At 39.0% G+C, this 19,248-nt stretch overlaps 1 protein-coding gene across 1 annotated transcript in view; it reads right to left on the bottom strand.

Annotated features, from left to right (window-relative positions):
• The window catches only part of EFCAB5 (EF-hand calcium binding domain 5), a 144,600-nt gene that overhangs the window by 88,530 nt on the left and 36,822 nt on the right, over positions 1-19,248 (bottom strand). The window contains exons 4-6 of the mRNA XM_063109813.1: positions 17,537-17,693; positions 14,904-14,952; positions 11,838-11,908 (exon numbers count right to left, since the gene is read on the bottom strand). Of these exons, the coding sequence (XP_062965883.1) occupies positions 11,838-11,908; positions 14,904-14,952; positions 17,537-17,693 (277 nt within the window). The remainder of the gene's footprint in view (positions 1-11,837; positions 11,909-14,903; positions 14,953-17,536; positions 17,694-19,248) is intronic.

The raw sequence follows: 19,248 nt of genomic DNA, 5'->3' as shown, positions 1-19,248 counted from the left end.
CCCCTCTGTGCATACTGTGCTGGGCTGGGGTGTGTCTTCTGCACCCCTCTTCTATCAGCTGGGCCTTCAAGACCCTGCTCAGCACCGCCTCGCCCAGGAAGTCTACCAGGTTTCTGCTAGGCACAGACGACCGGTCTCTCTGGGTGCCTTTGTAGCACTGTGTAGATCTTTCTCGGGTCTTGTTCACCTTTGTATCCCCCCGGTATAAACCGAGTCTAGTGCCCGCCTGCAGCCTGCTCTCCGGCAGGTTCAAGCGGACCTGGGAACTCTCCTACCACACTATTCCCAACCAGAAATTCGTTAGGCTTTTTTTCCAAACTGGTGGTCGCAGAGATGGTATCTGCCTCCCAGTAACAGGAAGTTTACTGGGGCCGGAGTCCAGGGTGTGGTGGAGTGACAGTCGGCCCGCCCGTACTTCCTAGCCCTCCCAACACTGGTCGGGATGCCCCACACCCCCAGCCCTGCCAGAGAACCGCGGAGGGAGTGGGAGAGGAGGCCGGCCCGCAGGGTCCGGAAAGCCCCGCGCCAGGCCAAGCAAATGGGTTCAGTGATGGCCGAGCAGGGCGGAGCTGCCCGCACCTGGGAAAATGGAGGCAGCACCGGGGCAGTGAGTGGCCTGGTGGTGCAGGCGGGAGCCGCGTGGGCATCCACCCCCCGAACAGAGCTGTGCCAGGGATCACTCACAGTGCTGTGCCAGGTCGGGCGCTCGCTCTGTCTCTGGTTTGTTGCCTTCCGTGTTCTCGGCGCTGCCGCCTCGGGCTGTTCAGTCGCGGCGCCGCTCGGGCGCTCCCAGGAATCTTCTTTAATGCCGGCCTGAAACCTCGAATCCTGAATAGGGCTGCTGGCCGCCTTCAGCGCGGCCCCGGCCTCCGGGATCCTGGCTGCATCCACCACAGCCCTGGCGCCGTGTTCCCTGTTTCAAGACTCCCTTTTGCAGCTAAGAATCAGTTCTTTTCCTGCTCCACACTTCAAAGCTGTTGCCTGTAAATGAGGCAGCCTCTCCTGCCGGGGGCAAAGTGGCGTTGAGCCCCCACGACTGGCCAGCAGCAGCAGTCCTCCCTTAAGAGATGGCCAGAGGAAGGTCCACAAGTTTCCCGGCTGCCTGAGGCCCAGTGGCCACCTTTTCCACCTCAGCTACTCCGCGCCAGCCGCCGCAGCCGCCGCCATCTTGAAACTCCCTACTTTTATTTTCTATTGGAGATAAGAAAAATTATATAGGAAAAAATTCCTTCAGAAAATTAGCTACTTGTTTAAAAAAAAAGCTTGTTGAATAAGCAGAGAGGTATATTTGGCTAGCCATTTTTAGGGAAAAATCAAGTTAGAGTCTCACCTTATATTATGTATCCAAATAATTTTAAAGTTAATTTTAAAAGATAAAAAGAGCTAGAAAAAATAAGTGAATATTTAGCTAATTCAGGGAAGGGGAGAAACTTCTAAGCATAGGAGCAATGGAAAAGACCTCAAAAAAATCTATAGATTTAATTGCATGAAAATTAATAAAAAATTTCTGTAAATTAGAAAATACCTTTAAAAATGTTTAGACAATTGAGAAAACAAAAAATATATGTAATTTGGGATCATAAATGGTAGTGTGTTTAATATATAATGAGTATTTACAATTCTATAAGAAAAAAATAAACATCAATAGTTAGGATGGGCAAAAGATATGAATGAATAATTCACATAAGAAGAAATTTTAAAATCACGTAGAAAATGTTTAACCTCCTCGGCAGACACCAGGCAACTGGTTATTGCTGGTAATCAAAAGATAAAAGTTAAAAAACAAAATATCATCAAATTACAGAGATTTCTTGTACTCAATAGTGCCTGTTGCTGGTAAGGATATGGTGCTTTGAGAACTCTCATACATTGCTGGTGGGAGAATAAATAGTACAATCAACAACACAATTTGACAATACATGCCAAAACCCTTCAAATGTTCATTCTTTGACCTAGTCATTCCATTTCTGGGAATCTAGTCTGAGAAAATTACTGGAGCTGTGTCTTAGTCAGCTCAAGCTGCCATAACAAAATACCATAAACTGGGTGGCTTAAACAGCAGAAATTAATTTTCCCACAGTTCTGTAGGCTGGAAAGTCCAAATCAAAGTGCCAGCAGAGTGAGCATCTGGTGAGGGCTCTCTCCTTGGGTTGCATATGGCTGCCTTCTTCTTGTGTCCTCACATGACTTTTCCTCAGTGCATGCACAGGGAGAGAGAAAGATCACTCTCTCTCTTCCTTTTCTTATAAAACCACTAATCCTATCAAATTAGGATCCCACCCTCATTTAAACTTAAGTAGCTCCTAAAAGTCCTATCTCTGAATACAATCATTTTGGGGTGAATAACAAAAAATTAAATGTCCAACAACAAAGAAATGATTAAATAAATTGTAATACAACCACATAACAAAATATCATTAAGCCATTAAAATGTTTTAAGGACCAAGATGGAGTAGTTGCATTTCTCCCTAGTCCTCCTAATTAACTGCAGGTAAAAAAACTCTGTATATTAGTATCTAAAGCACAGCCTTGTAACACCAAGTTCAAGGGTTTGGATCCCCATACCAGCCAGCTGCCAAAACAAAAAACAAACAAACAAAAAACTCTGTATATTAGATAGAAAACAAACTTAAGAAGACTATGAAATGTAGAAAGAAGATGGCAGTCTGGCTAGGGACTTTAGGACCTTAAGAACCACACTCTAAGTAGAGAGTGACCTGGGTTTCTTTTTTCCTCATAAATTCCAGACTGGGTACTGGATAAACTGGCAATGCAGAAACGCCAGTGGGAACTGACAAAACAAACAAATAAGCATCAACCACCACCACCACAATAAACAAAAACAAAACAAATCAAAACAAAATCAAGAAAAGCTTGCTGTCTAGCCAAAGGAGCAAGAAGGGGGCAAACTAGAAAGACAGAAAAAAATTAGATAGTAACCCCCTATACCAAACACCATGGAAAAAAACTATGGCCTTATTTCCACTCCCATCAGCAGAGGCCAAGTGGAGAGCTTAGATGTCCACACCCATTTAGTCATAGCCAAGTACCCTTTTTTCTCCATGCTGGGTAGTGTCCAAAAAAAAAAGTGGAAAGCTAGTAGTTTTACCTCCACCAAAGAATAACAAGGCACTCTTTCCCTGCCCCTGAGGTATCAAAGGATATTGAACGGGGAACTTGGACCTTCATTCCCACCTGACACTAGTAAGGTGGCATTCTCCTTCTTCCATCAGGTATCAGAAAGAACCTGTTAAAACAAGATGCAGATAAGATCCAGAGTCTCATTGCATTATACCTCAAATGTCTAAAATACAATAGAAGAGCACGTATTGTACCAGGAAACAGGAAAATCTCAACTTGAATGAGAAAAGACAATCAACAGATGCCAACACTGAGATGTTGGGATTATCTGACAAGTATTTTAAAGCAGGCACTACAAAAATGCTTCAGTAAGCAATTATGAACATGCTTGAAATAAATGAAAAATATAAAAAGGCTTGGAAAATAAATAGAGAAGAATAAATGTAAAGAAGAACTAAATGGAAATTTTGAGATGAAAAATACAATCATGAAATGAAAAACTCAATGGATGGGCTTAACAGCAGAATGGAGAGGACAGAGGAAAGAATCAATGAATTTAAAGACAGAACAGTAGAAATTATCCCATCTGAACAAGAGAGAGAAAGTAAACTAAAAAAAAAAAAAAAAGAACAGAATCTCAGGAGCCTGTATATAATAAAAGATCCAACATTTATGTCATAAGAGTTTCAAAATGAGAGAGGAAGGAGGGAGGGACTAAAAAATTATTCAAAGAAAGAAATAATGGCTGAAAATCTCCCAAATTTGTCAAAATTTAGACATACGGATTCAAGAAGCTGAGAAAACCCTAACAGGATAAACCCAAAGAGGTTTATGCCGAGAGACATCATAAGCAACCTTCAGAAAACTAAAGACAAACCAGTGAAAGAAAAACAATACCTTATGTATTAGTCCATTTTCTGTTGCTTATAACAGAATATCTGAAACTAGGTAATGAATAAAGAAATGAAATTTATTTCTTACAGTTGTGGAGGCTGGGAAGTCCACAGTCCAGGGAACACATCTGATGGAGGACTTGTTGATGGGGAGTCTCCACAAAGTACCTTGGTGAAACAGGTTATCATGTGGCAAGAATAAGGCAAGAGCAAGAGAGCTAACCTTCTCAATTGCTCTCCTTATAAAGCCATCAGAACCAAGGGCGTGACCACTAATTAAACCATCCACCCATTACTTCATGAATGGATCAATCGACTTACAAGGGAACAGTCCTCACAATCCAATCAATTTATCAAAAGGCCCCACCTTCCACCACCATACTGGGGGTTAAGTTCCAACATGAACTTGGGATGATATTCAAACTACAGCACTTTATCTATTGAGAAAAAATAATGAAAAGGACAATGGATTTCTCATCAGCAACCATGGAGACCAGAAGTAGTGTACAACATTTTTCAAGTGCTAAAAGAAAAGAACTGTCAATCCAGAATTCTATATGCACTGAAATTATTCTTCAGGAATGATGCAAAAATAAAGACACTCTCAGACAACAGAGAACAAATAGAATTCGTCATCTGCAGACCTACTCAAACAATGGCCACAGAAATTCTCTACATACAGAATGCGTAAAAGAAATATTGAAACATCAGAGAGGAAAAATAATGAAAAGAGCAAGAAATACAGGTAAATACAATAGACTTTTCCTTCTCCTCTTGTTATAAATTATGTTTAACAATTGAAGCAAAAAGTATAACATTGCCTGATGTGATGTATGTACAGGAAATAGTTAAGATGATGATTTTATAAGTAGGAATCTTGAACTGGTAAAATGTCACTACTAATAGATCTTTGTGGTACTGAAATAGTTTTGTGTCTTAATTTTGGTGGTGGCTATAGAAATCTACATGTGATAAAATAGCATAGCACTATATGCACATATTGTATCAATGTTAATTTCCTGGTTTTGATATTATCTGAAAGTCATGCAAGATGTAATCTTCGGGGAAACTGGGTAAAGGGTACATGGGAACTCCCTCTACTATTTTTGCAAATTCTTGTAAATCTGTAATTATTTCAAAATAAAAAGTTTTAAAAATCATGTTTTAAATAAATTTATTGACAGAGAGAAATGACCAAGAGATGACAGTAAGTGAAAAAAACAGGATATACTAATAAGATATAGTAGGATAATATATTAGGCAGGACATAAAATATATAAAGAAAAACCATAAAATTAAAACTAAAACCTCACGTCTCACTATGAATATAATAGACCCTATACTGCACAAGGGTCAAGAGCATCATGACCTTTAGAATCAGGCTGACCTTCATTCTATTCTGGCTGTGTCACTTAGGTACTGGGTAACCTTAAGGAAAGTGTTCAATCTTCCTAAGTCTTATTTGCAAAATGAGGATAATGGCAATTGAGTTGAGAGGATTACACAAGAAAGTGCATGTAATACCCTCAGTACAGACTATAGCACATAAAAAGGTGGTAAAAAAAATGTTAGCTATCATTATTATACACAGAAAAGTATTATAATTTTAACAGTGGCTATTTATTAGTGGTAGAATTCTGAATTTAAAATTTTCTTTATATTTTTATCTTTACTTTTCTATAATAAACCTATATTGTCAATAAACCACCTTGACTTTTCCTGAATCATTTTAATACTATCATGTGCTCCTCTGTATATTTTTCCTTTTTCTTTTGAATTCTTTTTTTAAAAATTTATTTATTAATATTTTTTGTACACTCTATGATGTTGTTGTAAAGCAGTTGGGAGGCAGGGGGAGAGAGGAAAGGGGAAGGAAATAGGATGGAAAGAGGAATGAGGAGGGGTATGGTTGAGGCCTGGAGCACCCCCCTCATTCCCACAGGGGAAAACAGGGGGCTTCCAACGGTGGCTGGGTCATTGTCAGGCTGGGTGCAGATGTCAGGGGGTGTGGCTAAAGCCCTAGCCCCCCACCACCCTATCTTCGGAGCCCCAGGCACTTCTAGTGGCAGCTTGGTAGTCATCACTGGGCTGATTGTGTATGTTGGAGGGCCATGGCTGAGGCCCTCGGCCCCTCACCACCCCAGCTTGGGAAAGCCAGAGGCACTTCCTGCAGCAGCTCAGCGGTCTGGTTGCACATATCAGGGGGCATGGCTAAGGCTAGAGGCCCCCACCCTTGGGACCAGGTGCAGGGTGTCAGGGGGCATGTCTGAGGCCCTCAGATCTCCCCCTTCTCTGGCTTGGTAGCCGAGGGGACTTCCAGTCCTGTAGGTGTTACAGGTGTTCTTTGGTGATGTGAGACCTTTACTAGTTAATATTGAACTTTGTCTCTAGTAGTGGGAATTTTGTTTTTCCTTTCAGTTCTGTGTTGGGTTATTTGCTGTCCCCACCACTTAAACTCTGCACTGGAATTAATTGTTGTCCTTTGCTTACTTCTAAAATGGGGGAACTTCCTGTAGGGACCAGCACTTGAGCTTTCTGGTTGAGGTAAATTGCTGCTTTGCTGCTGATTCCCAGGTGAAGGCTTTTTGTGCACCTCAGGTTTTAATGGTTGACTTTATAGGTACTTCTGGCTCTCATGAGATCCGGTACACCTGGATTGTGTAGAAACTGGTCTGGGCCTGAGTCTTTCAGCAAACTGCACTCCCTGCAGTTCTATATTCCTGACCAGTCTCCACTGAGTGGTCCTATGCTGATTGGGGGCAGATCAGCTGTCCTTGCTGTGCCTCAGTGTTCCCCTGGTGGGCCTGTCTCCCCCACCACCCATACTCGAAACTCTTCTCATGGGACGAGCTGTGTGGTGGTCCCTTGCAATGACTCACCAGCCTCTGAGTGGCTCCTTTTTTTCAGTTGCTGTGGCTCCTCACTCCTGAGTGGGGTCACAGGTACCGTATTAGAGGTCTTGCTGGCCTGGGTGACACCAAGGCCCTCTTCTCCCCTGCCACCTCCAAACAACTTCATCCAAAGGGCACAGCTGCAGTTTTTGCCAGCTCCTGCTCCATGTGCTCAGCAGCTCCAGCCTGGAAATAGCTGGGATTTGAAATGGTCAGAGTGTTTTGTTTTTGTTTTTCTCTCTTATCGTGGCTTCTTCTGCCTTTGTGCACTCCGTAGGTCTCTCCTCCTCTCCCCCTGAGCTCTTGCAGCACCAGCTTGGCTGTCATTGCTTTTTAGTCATTGTAAATCGGTTGATTTGTGGGAGACAGTGATGCTAGGGACCATCTATTCCAGCATCTTGACTGGAAGCCCCTGCCAATATGTATTCTTTTGTGTCTGGCTTCTTTCACTCAATATTATGTTTGTGTGATTTACACATGTTGTTGGATACAGTAGTAGTTCATACATGTTCATTACAGCATATTTTTCCACTTGTTGTCCATAACTGTCCACTGGCCCTCAGGATTCTGCTTCAAAACTCAGTGGTTTCAAGAAATCATCAGAGGGCAGATTTCTGATACCAGTTGGTATGCAACACCAAATCCTTGACCTATAGTCACCTCACACCCATCCTCCAGCAGCAGCCATTCGGCATTCATCCCCACCTGCTGCAAGCACCAGCTCCAGCCACAGGCATGGTCTCCCATGACCAAGGAGCCAGGCTCCCCCATAGTCCACTCAGCCTGCACCATGCAAGACCCTGACCCTGGTTCCAACCTCTTCTTCACTTCCTTGTCAGTGTCATACCTAAACAACAGACAGAAGTAATCGCCCTGTATATTTTTATCTGAATTTTGTCTCATTTGTATCTGTGGGATTTTAATTTATGGAGATGACTGAGTGATGATATGGACTGGCTAATGCCACTGAAGGAAGATATTTGTTTCTTTGTTTTGCAGCTGGCCGGTACGGGGATCCCAATCCTTGACCTTGGTGTTATAACACCATGCTCTAACCAACAGAGCTAACCAGCCAGCCCCTGAAAGGAGATTTTTATTACTTATAATTTCCAAGAAAAGGGAGCATGCCATGCCATGCAAGGCCATAGAGGAAGCACCGAGTTTTGGTCAGAAAGCAGAAGCAGGAAGGAGCAGAGGGAAAGCCTAAGCCATAGTCCTTATTGGGATTTCTGAGGAAATGCAAGGCAAGGCAGGGTAAATAGCTTAGGATTAGCTGGTTTAAAGAATTCTGGCAGACTCTGAGGTACAGGGGCTATCACTGGTTGTCTGGTACCTGACCCTGGGTTGATTTAGGGCAGAGGAAATATTGGCTTGGTATGTGAGAATTTGGAAGGAGGTGGTTCATAGTGTGATAGGAGGTGCTCAGTTTCCCTGCTTCGAGCTTCAAGACACTCCTCTGAGTTTTGAGCCACTCCCCAAAGTCTCAGGCCCCTCCACTAAGCCCTCTCCTAGAGGAGAGTTATTGCTTTTGTTGCTAATTGCACCTATTTTCATCACCAACAGGGAGAAATTGAGACCACAAGGAGCAGATTTGTTACACTTCAGTGGCTGAGCATGCCCAATAAAAAGGAGATATATAACCCCAGTGGCTGAGCATGCTCAGTAGAGGGACGTTTATCCTTTAAATGACCTTCCACTAGGAGCACTGGAGAACACTGAATATTTCTAAGTGTTTTTCAGTGAATATGTTGGAATTTAACCAATGAGCATGCTCTGAAAGAGACCAACTGAGCATTTGCAAGATTGTCTTACATAACTGGGAACCACCCCCTTAGTTAAATATTCATTAAATAGCGTGGATATGTATTAGATACTGAAACTATAAAAGCTGAATCCCGGTAGAAAGTGAGGCTGCTGCTCATTCTCTCTAGAGCCAGCCCACACTTCTCCTGAAGTGGTATTTCTTAGTTTTTGTATCAAACTTGCCTCTAGTAGGCTGCTGTTCACTCTGGGGCCAGCCTGCTTTTTGTCTGTAAATGTGTATTTTTACTTTTGTATTAAACTTGCTACAGTTGGTTGCTTGCTTTCCTGGGGCCAACCCACACTTTGCTGGGAGAAGTGTGTATACTTTGCTTTTGTGTTAAACTTATTTCTAATGGGCAGCCACTCACTCTCTTGATCCAGCCTACACTTTGTAGTAAATGTTAAGTGTGCATTTCTTACTTTTGTGTTCAACTTGGTGCAGTCCCTGCTCAGTATCTGGAGCTAAGCTGCACTTTCTCTGTGAACCCTATACTTCTTATCTGTTACATTAAACTTGTTTTCACCTTGTACTGTGACTCTTGAATTCCTTCCTGTGGTGAAGTCAAGAACCTGCTAGAGGACAGGGTGGGTTGAGGTCAGCTACCAGGGCTTCCCAGACCCTCTCCTCCAATATCAATAGTATAAGTTCTAGACTATAGGGGAGATATAAACAACTTTGGCCATCAGTTAGGCTCTTTGAGTAGTAGATGCCAAATAAACAAATACAGAGTCAAAGAAAACAGTTAGGATATAACTGAGATAGAAATTGTCAAATTCTTATCCATATACTAATCATTCCAAAAAGGGTTCCAGAAATCCTTCATACAGAACCTTGAAACTGTATATAATGCATAGCCTTCACATTCAGTGGAGCAAGGGTATATGAGAGGAGAAAGAGAAAGTTACCTTGACTCTGAGACTCTTCAGCGAAAAACAAGGGTAGATGGAGGAAACATGAAAAAAATATATGAGCAGACTATGGAAATCAAAAGAGCAATGAGATACCACCTTACTCCAGTTAGAATGGCTATTATCAAAAAGACAAAAGAACACAAGTATTGGCAAGGATTTGAAGAAAAGGGAACTCTTATACACTGTTGGTGGGAGTGTAAACTAGTAAAGCCATTATGGAAAACTGTATGGACGTCCCTCAAAAAATTAAAAGTAGAACTACCATTTGATCCAGCAATCCCACTGCTGGGTATACCCAAAGGAAATGAAGTTGGAATGTTGAAGAGATATCTGCACTCTCATGTTTATCGCAGTACAATTTACAATAGCCAAGATATGGAATCAACCTAGGTGTCCAACAATGGATGAATGGATTTTAAAATGTGGTATATATATAAATATATATATACACAATGGAATATAATTCAGCCATAAAAAAGAATGAAATCCTGTCATTTGAGGCAATATGGATGGACCTGGAGGACATTATGCTAAATGAAGTAAGCCAGGCAAATATCACATGACCTCACTCATATATGGAATCTAAAAAATAGAAGTTGATATTATAGAGGCAGAGTAGAACAGCGGTTACCAGCGATGAGGGAGGGGTTGTGGTGGTGGTGGTGGGGGTGTATTAGTCCATTTTGTTTTGCTATAACAGAAATACCTGAGACTGGGTAATTTATAAGGAAAAGAGGTTTATTTGGCTTACGATTCTGGAACAGCTGCATCTGGCATGGGCCTCAGACTGCTTCTGCTCACGGTGGAAAGCAGCAGGCAGCCAGCGGGTACAGGCAGATCACATGGTGAGAGGAAGCAAGAGAGAGCAGAGAGAGAGGACGTGCCAGGGTCTTTTAAACAACCTGCTCTTGTGGGAACTAATAGAGGGAGAACTCACTCATTAACACCTCTACCCCCAAAGAGAGCATTAATCCATTCATGAGGGATCCATCCCCATGAGTCAGTCAGTTTCCAACACTGCCACACTGGGGATTAAATTTCCACATGAGTTTTGTATATTACATAATAGCTAGAGGAGAGGCTTTTTAATGTTTTTGCCACAAAGAAATAATAAATGCATGAGGTGACTGATACTTTAACTACCCTGACCCGAATATTATACATATTATATATATATCAAAACATCAGATTGCCTTTCCCTGCCGGCAGCACTCCTGCAAACATGGCAAGCACCAACTCCACAAAGTGACACAGTATGAAAAGGGCAAGGATTCTCTGTATGCCAAGGGAAAGCAGAGTTATGACAGGAAGCAGAGTGGCTATGGTGGGCAGACTAAGCTAATTACAGAGAAGATTGTGCTGAGGCTTGAATGTATTGAGCCTAACTGCAGATCTAAGAGAATGCTGGCTATTGAGAGATGCAAGCATTTTGGACTGGGAGGAGATAAAAAGAGAAAGGACCAAGTAACCCAGTTCTAAGCTTCCCATTTTGATTTATTATGAAGACAATAAACTCTTGAGGTTATGGTCAGAAAAAAAAAAAACGACTCACGTCAGGTTGTACCCCATAAATATGTACAATTACATTATGTCAGTTCAAATAAAAAAAATTTTTTTTGAATTTTTAAAAAGCAGGCTATGGGAGACTTAGGACTTTGGTACCATTAAAGTGCTTCTTTCACTCATTTCATTTCAATAAAATTATACTTTCTCAGAAGCAACATTATGTAGACTTTGAAATCAAACTGTCTGAACACAAAATTTCCCAATTCCACTTATTGGAAGACCATGTACAAGTTATTTAGCCTTTCTGCACCTTAGTGTCTTCATCAGTAGAGGATAAGGTTTGCTAAGAGGATTACCTGAGTTCATACCTGGATGGCTTAGGACAGTTTCTGGCCCACAGGAAATGTTTTGTAACTTTTAGATCTCATTATTTTTTGTATAATCAGATTTCATTGAATAGACGATGCTGATTTTTCTCTATCTTACCAAAAGGTGCCAGTGGAAGTTTTCACACTTTCACCTCATGAGTGCCAGTGATTGAAAGAAATTGTAAGATGCCTTTAATTATAAGCTATAACCTAATTTCAGAGTCAGTAAAATATTTTTAAATGTGTATCTTAGAATCAATAAAGTAAGTTTTGATGCTTTAATTTAATTTAATTCTAAGTTAATGTATGTGTGACATCCACCAAAAGACAATTGAAACTAACAAAATAATTTCATTCAAATATTAAATAATGTAACTTCTTACTTCTATAAATTCTTCTTTGTCCAATCTGGGTTCCATTGAGTCAATAATTTCCAATTGTTCGCAATATGATTCTAATTATGGAATAAAGTTTATTTGCTGGTTAGTTTGGTTGTAGTACATTCATATTTAATATTTACCCTATAGTGCTTTAAAATAATTTAAAATTATGTCTTAAATAATGTTTATCTGTAATAGAAATAAAGTAAATGATACATAGTTGGGTAACATCCCAATTACTACAAAATTATTATTTTCCTGGCTTTTGTCTAAGCAAGCAACCCAAATCCTAAAAACAATGAGCCTACATTTTTAATGACTAGGTTAGGACAAAGCAGAAACAAATATGCACATCAATAGTATAAAAGACTACAAAAACGTCTGAGTGGTTTTTATGCTAGCAGGTCCAAAACAAAACACCTCTACAAACTTTCTTTTTTAAAAAATTTCTTTTGTTTTTAATATTTCTCATATTAAATACACAACATATAAATATGTTAATTTAGTAAAAGATCCAAATAATACAAAAATATAAGCAGCAAAACATGAATATTTTCCTTTTTGCCTACCCCCATCAATACTCTCACTCCCCTTTATCCCAGAAGAAATCACTGTCCACAGTTTGCCACTATCCTTCCAGCAACCTTTCTATGCATTGTCATATGTAAGTATGTACATATACACATGTATCTTTTGTTTTGTCTATATAAAAAAATGATCATTTTGATCTGCAACTTGTTTGTTTCACTTACAACTTGTATATTTTTTCAAATAGGACCTGGAGCTGAGAGACTTTGGAATGACAATATGGATTGGGAGTCATTAGCTGCAGTCATGGATTTGAATAAGAAAACCCAAGGAGTGTGTATAGTCTGTAGAGTGATGAGAGTTGAAAAGGAAACTAGAAAACATCATTTAAGGTGCAAGCAAAAGAAGAACCAAGAAACAAAAATGCTAAGAAGTAATCAAGGATAGAAGGAAAAATCAAGAGAGAATGATATCTCAAAAGCAAAGAAAAAGAGTTTCATGAGTAACAGAGGGCTCGATAATGGTGAATGTGGCAGTTAGTTCAAATAAAGATTTTTAAATCTCCATTTGATATGACAATTATGTAATCCTTATTGACCTTACCAAGAGACAAATATACAAATTGTATGAACACTCATGAGGAAAGAACTAATACGCTGGCTTTTTCTTCTGCTTCTAACAGTAACTCCTCCTGCGTATCATGGGTTGGCACAAAGTCATAGAAAAGATTTTTCGGTCACTCTTGAATTTTGTAACTGCTAATTATGAGCTATTAGTTATTGTGGCCATAAGAGGACTGTATAAACTTTCATAAAATCTTATGCATTAAATGCTGATATATCCGTACCAGATCTTCCTCCAAGTTCCAGAAGATTATACAAACAGGACTACTTTCTACCAGTAACAACTGCTATTAAGTGTATGTGTCTGTCTCCTGACTGCACTTTGCACAACTTAAGGGTAGAAACATGCTTTAGTCTTCTTTGCATTCTCTACCCCATCACAGTAACTGGAACTAAGTGAGGACTCAATAAATATTGAATGAATGGATAGTACAGAAATACTATAGTAAAGGAGGTGAAGGAGAAACAATCACTGTCAACTTGAAATGGAATGTGGTCTGGAATTTCTCTAATTTTATCAGAATGTTGAACACAGTTCTCTTAACTCACTCCTTCTGTACCTTATCCATAAATAAATAAAGTTATTTTTTAAAATCTCTGAATCAGGAGTGGAAGATGAGATGACTAAAGAATTATAGTTTTTGGATAGGCTGAGAAGAGGTAGAAGGAGAAAAGGTTATCAGCAAGGCCCAAATCATGTTTGGAGACCAGTGGTCGGGAAGATGGGAAGCATATTTTATTTTAAAAAGTAAGAAGACTTCAGACAATCTATTGTTATCAATGTAACACAAGTGGTCAAAAAGCCAATTGAAAATAAATTGGATTTAAATTATAAAAATCTCAAGATTCAAACTCTAGTTCTTTATGTGACAAATCAGATTATTTTTCCTAATCTCATGTAGGGAAATCATTTTGAAAACAAAAGCCTCAAAATCTATGGTTCTCTATAGGGAAAGAACTGTCCTCCTTTCATCCTGTGAATATGGTGGAAATTTGCGGGTGAGTTTTTGTTGACTCAATGACGCGGAGTAGGAGTAGAGGCAGAACTTCTGCAATTCCTGCACAATAAAAACTTTCTCCCTCCTGCCATTCATTCAAGTAAGTGAAAAATCTGTTTGTAAAAATGATTTTAAGTCTAGAACCTAACTCTATTTTACGTACAAACACAGAATATAATTTTGCTATTGAATTTTCCAAGAATGTAACTACTGTTAAAATTTCAGAGAGGATTGTACTTTGTTTTATTCTGGAACTTCATCAAGAGTTGTTTACCATTTCAGAAATTGTGTAATAGGAGGTAATATCATAAATTGTATCTGACCTCTAATACAACACACCTGTGTTAGTCTGTATTTGTAGCTCTCCTAGTCATGGAGATTATGTATATACATTCACTTTGCCCTTATTTCAAAATGTCAAATACAAAGAAAATGGTCAATTGGATAAATTTTTACTTTTCTTATATCTAAACATTCTTTATGAATAGGTAGAGATGGCCTGACTACTCCATTATGTCTTCTAGTGAAATTGTAGCCAAGCATTTATGTATTGAAATACAGTAAATATTATTTTCTTATGTCTTTCCTTGTATTTTCTCCTTTATATCATAGGTATGACATTATATCTTTCTTTTTAAATTCTGTCTATTCTAGGAATTTCATAGGATAATAAAGGTTATTACAGAATATCTGTAATAAAATGAGGCACCGGTCTAGAAGGATTGAGTATTACTGATTGCTTCTCTGCTTTCCTGCATTCTTTATCTGGAAAGAGCAGAAGTTCGTAATTAAATCTATAAGAGCTTTGAATAACATCTGTCTCAATATTGACTCTTCATCTGAATGCAGTGCCCTCCCCAACCAAAAAGAAAAAAGAAAAGAAAGAAAAATAAAAATACTACAGTAATAGGCGGACTTACCAAGCTTGAAATCTGGATTTCGAAAAAATTCATAGAGAACATTCTGAATCTGCAAATCAAAAAAGAAAGAAAGAAAGAAAGAGAGAGAGAGAGAGAGAGAGAGAGAGAGAGAAAGAAAGAAAGAAAGAAAGAAAGAAAGAAAGAAAGAAAGAAAGAAAGAAAGAAAGAAAGAAAGAAAGAAAGGAAAAAGTAATAAAGAAAAGAAAAAGAAAGAAAAATAAACCATATTCTACTTCTCAATTACCACATATTCAGTATTTTAGACTAAAAGCCATCTATAGACTTTCTATTTAAGTCTTGGGTGATTTTTCTACCTCAAGGACAGAAATGGTAATAATTCATATTTAGTTTATAAAATACTTAAAGATATATAAAATACTTTCACAGATCTGTCCTCAGTGATTCCCAACCTTATTGTGTGAGAAGGACTGGGATGCTGAGAGTGATCCCATTTTTCCCCTCCAGGGGACATTTCTAGCAATCCTCAGACATTGGCCATGATGGAGCTAAGGCACCTTTGGTAACTAGCCTGGCAATCCAAAGAATCCTCTATACTTCCTCATTCTTCAATGAGTAAAATCAAAATTTCAGAGTTCTTCTTAGTTTTTTTTTTGTTTGTTTTGTTTTGTTTTTTTGTCTTTTTGTGACTGGTAAGGGGATCGCAATCCTTGGCTTGGTGTCACCCACACCGCGCTCAGCCAGTGAGCGCACCGGCCATTCTTATATAGGATCCGAACCCGTGGCGGCGCCGCTGGGCTCCCAAGCGCTGCACTCTCCCGAGTGTGCCACGGGGCCGGCCCTCTTAGTTTATTTTTTTAAAATAGGTTTTATTTTTTAGAGATCCCATTTATCCCCTGCCCACACACACACACAGCCTCCCCCACTGTTATCAACATCCTGCACCAGAGAGGTACATTTGTTATGATCAAAAAACCTACACTGACACATTATTATCACCCAAACTATTGAACCTATTATAGATTATAATGAACCTATTACACTAGGGTTCACTCTTGGTGGTGTACATTCTATGGGTTTTGACAAACATATAATGACATGTATCCACCATTATGGTACTATACAGAATTGTTTCATTGCCCTAAAAATCCTCTGTGCTTTGCCTATTCGTCCCTTCCTCCCCTGTCGCTCCTGGCAACCACTGATCTTTTTATTGTCTCAGTAGTTCTGTCTTTTCCAGAATGTCATATAGTCAGAATCATACACATTGTAGCCTTTTCAGATTGGCTTCTTTCACTTAGTAATATGCATTTAAGTTTCCTCCATATTTTTTTATGGCTTGATAGCTCATTCCTTTTAGCACTGAATAATATTTCATTGTATAGATGTACCACAGTTTATTTATCCATTCATCTACTGAAGGATATCTTGGTTGCTACCAAGTTCTGGCAGTTATGAATAAAGCTACTATAACCATCCATGTACAGTTTTTTGTGTACACATAAGTCTTCAACTCATTTGGGTAAATACCAAGGAGAGTGATTGCTGTATTGTACTATAAGAGGATGTTTAGCTGTGTGTGTGTGTGTGTGTGTGTGAGAGAGAGAGAGAGATAAAAACTACATAACACAAAATTTACCAACTTAACTATTTTTAAGTGTACATATATAAGTATATATGTAAGTATATTCACACTGTTGTGAAACAGATCTCCAGAATTTTTTCATCTTGCAAGTCCATTAAAAACAACTACTCCCCTTTCATTCCTCCCAGCCCTTGGTAACTATCATTCTACTTCCTGATAGATGAATTTGACTATTTAGATACCTCATATATGTGGAATAGTTCAGCATTTGTCTTTTAAGAGTATGTTTAGTTTTATAAGAAACTGCCAGTCTTTCAAAGTGCCTTTACCATTTTGCATTCCCAGCAGCAATTCCCAGCTGGCAAACTTGGTGGTGTCAGCGTTTTGGATTTTGATCATTCTAATAGGTGCGCAGTGGTATATCCTTGCTGTTTTAATTTTGCAATTCCCTAATGACATATCTGTTGGGCATCTTTTCATATGCTTATTTGCTATCTGTATATCTTCTTTGTGAAGTGTCTGTTTGGGTTATTTGCACATCTTTTAATTGGGCTGTTTTCTTATTGTTGAGTTTTAAGAGTTCTTTGTATATTTTGGACAAAAGTCCTTTATCAGATATGTCTTTTGCTAATATTTTCTCCCAGTCTGTGGCCTGTCTTCCTTCGTCCATTTTTTGTCATTCACATTAAACTGAAAATATGCTTGCTGTTGTATATAACCAATAAGTATTATCAAATCTATGCACACCTAAGATAAAATATTTAACTCTCAGAGTATTGTTATTCTCTGGAGCTAAGAGAAACATTCTCTTAGTTCTCGCAATAATCACACACACACACAAATGGAATCTATGTAATGACAAGTTTGGGGACCTCTGCCAGAGTCAAGATTTTAGAAATCTAGCTGGAATGTTTTTTTTAATGCTCAAGAGAAAATTGAAGGAATCAACTCTCATGAACCAGACAGGTCAATAATTGACTTACCTCAGCAGTACTGAAAATTTTGAGGGAGGCTTCTAGCATTACACTAAGTATTCTTTCAATTGCCCTTTTATCACCCACTCCACTTCACCTATACCCCCCTTTCTTACCACTACCATAGGAATCATTCCTTTCGGGTCTAGAATCCACTCATTGAACTGCTCCCGCAGAGCCTGTTTCCGTGCATTGGCCACCTTGACTTTCACTTTGTTTATGAATTCTCTTTGTTTTCTTTTCTGTTCAGCATTCTTCTTCATCTTGGCTACTCTGAAAGATGTAGAAATAGAAAACATGTTAAGACCCTTGGATTTGAGTCAGATCGTTCAAATAGCAGAATACAAGAGTTCAGAGCCTCATTTTAATTTTGTACATCTTTTCTACATGAAATCGTCCTTGATTCAAGCCTGTAGTGAGTCCTCCTTCCCCCAGCACTTACTGAATTTGGCATTAATCATAGGCTGCTTTCTATTATTTGGCTTTTTATAGAGGTAGGCTTTATTTTATGCAGCTAAATACTACACTAAAGGAGTATTGGCCCCTCTTGCCCTGCCCCACCCCACAGGATGGTTGTGGGAGGAATAGGGGTAAAAAAAAAAAAAAAAAGTATTGATGGAAATGTTAATTAGTACAACCATTATGGAAAAATGTATGGAGGTTCCTCAAAAGACTAAAAATAGAATTTCCATATGATCCAGCAATCCCTCTTCTGGGTATTTAACTGAAAGATTTGAAATCAGTTTGTCAAAGAGATGTCTGTACTCCCATGTTCATTACAGCAGTATTCACAATAGCCAAGACATGGAATCAACCTAAGTATCCACCAACAGATGAACGAATAAAGAAAATGTGGCATATACACACAATGGAATAGTATACAGCTTTTAAAAAGAAGGGAATTCTCTCATTTGTGATAACATGGATGGAACTGGAGAACATTAAGTTAAGTGAAATAGCCAGGCACAGAAAGGCAAATACTGCATTGTCTTGTTCTCACTTATATGTGAAATCTCAAACAATTGAACTCATAGAAGCTAACAGTAGAATGGTAGTTATATAGGCCAAGGGTGGGAGAAATGGAGACATGATGGTCAAGGAGTACAAAATCTCAGTTATACAGGAGAAATAAGGCTTTTGTTCAAAGATCTACCATACAGCATGCTGAACATAGTTAATAATTTAGTGTGTTATACAGCTTAAAATTGCTAAGACAGTAAATTTCAAATGTTCTCACCACGAAAAAATAATAAGTATTTGAGGTGATGGATATGTTCATTAGTTTGATTTAATTATTCCACATTGTATTAATAAATCATAATATCTTTTGTACCCTATAATTATATACAATTATAAATTGTCAATTTATAACTTAAAAAATAGTGTAAGAATAGCCCTGGAAGCTGCCATATGTACTATAAGGGCAAAGTAGGATGCACTAAGGCCTTAAGAGAGTGAGCCTCTTTTTTCTCTGAACACAGAAATCATCTGGAAGGACTCTGATTCTAGTCTAGGGTAGAAGCCTGGAAGATGCACTTACAATAAGCATCCCAGGTCATTCTGATGCCTTGGACCAAACTTGAGAAATCTGCCTAGGAGTATATCTTAGTCTTTTGCCTTTATCTAGCCAGAGTCAAATGCTTTGTTAACCCCTGCTGAAGGCCTGAGCATAACAGTTACCCTTACGCTCAGCCAGAGCTGCATCACCCAGGTTGCGAATGGGGAAGAATTGTAATTTAATTGCTCCTATGTTCACATCCCTATTAGGACTTTGAAAACCCCAAGCTGGTTTTGATTGAAATCAAATCAAATGACTCAGAATAATAAA

Source organism: Cynocephalus volans, chromosome 10, assembly GCF_027409185.1.
Source record: "Cynocephalus volans isolate mCynVol1 chromosome 10, mCynVol1.pri, whole genome shotgun sequence".
Lineage (NCBI taxonomy): Eukaryota > Metazoa > Chordata > Mammalia > Dermoptera > Cynocephalidae > Cynocephalus > Cynocephalus volans.
The sequence above is the reverse complement of the archived record's forward strand: the minus strand, read 5'-3'. Positions and strand labels throughout refer to the sequence as shown.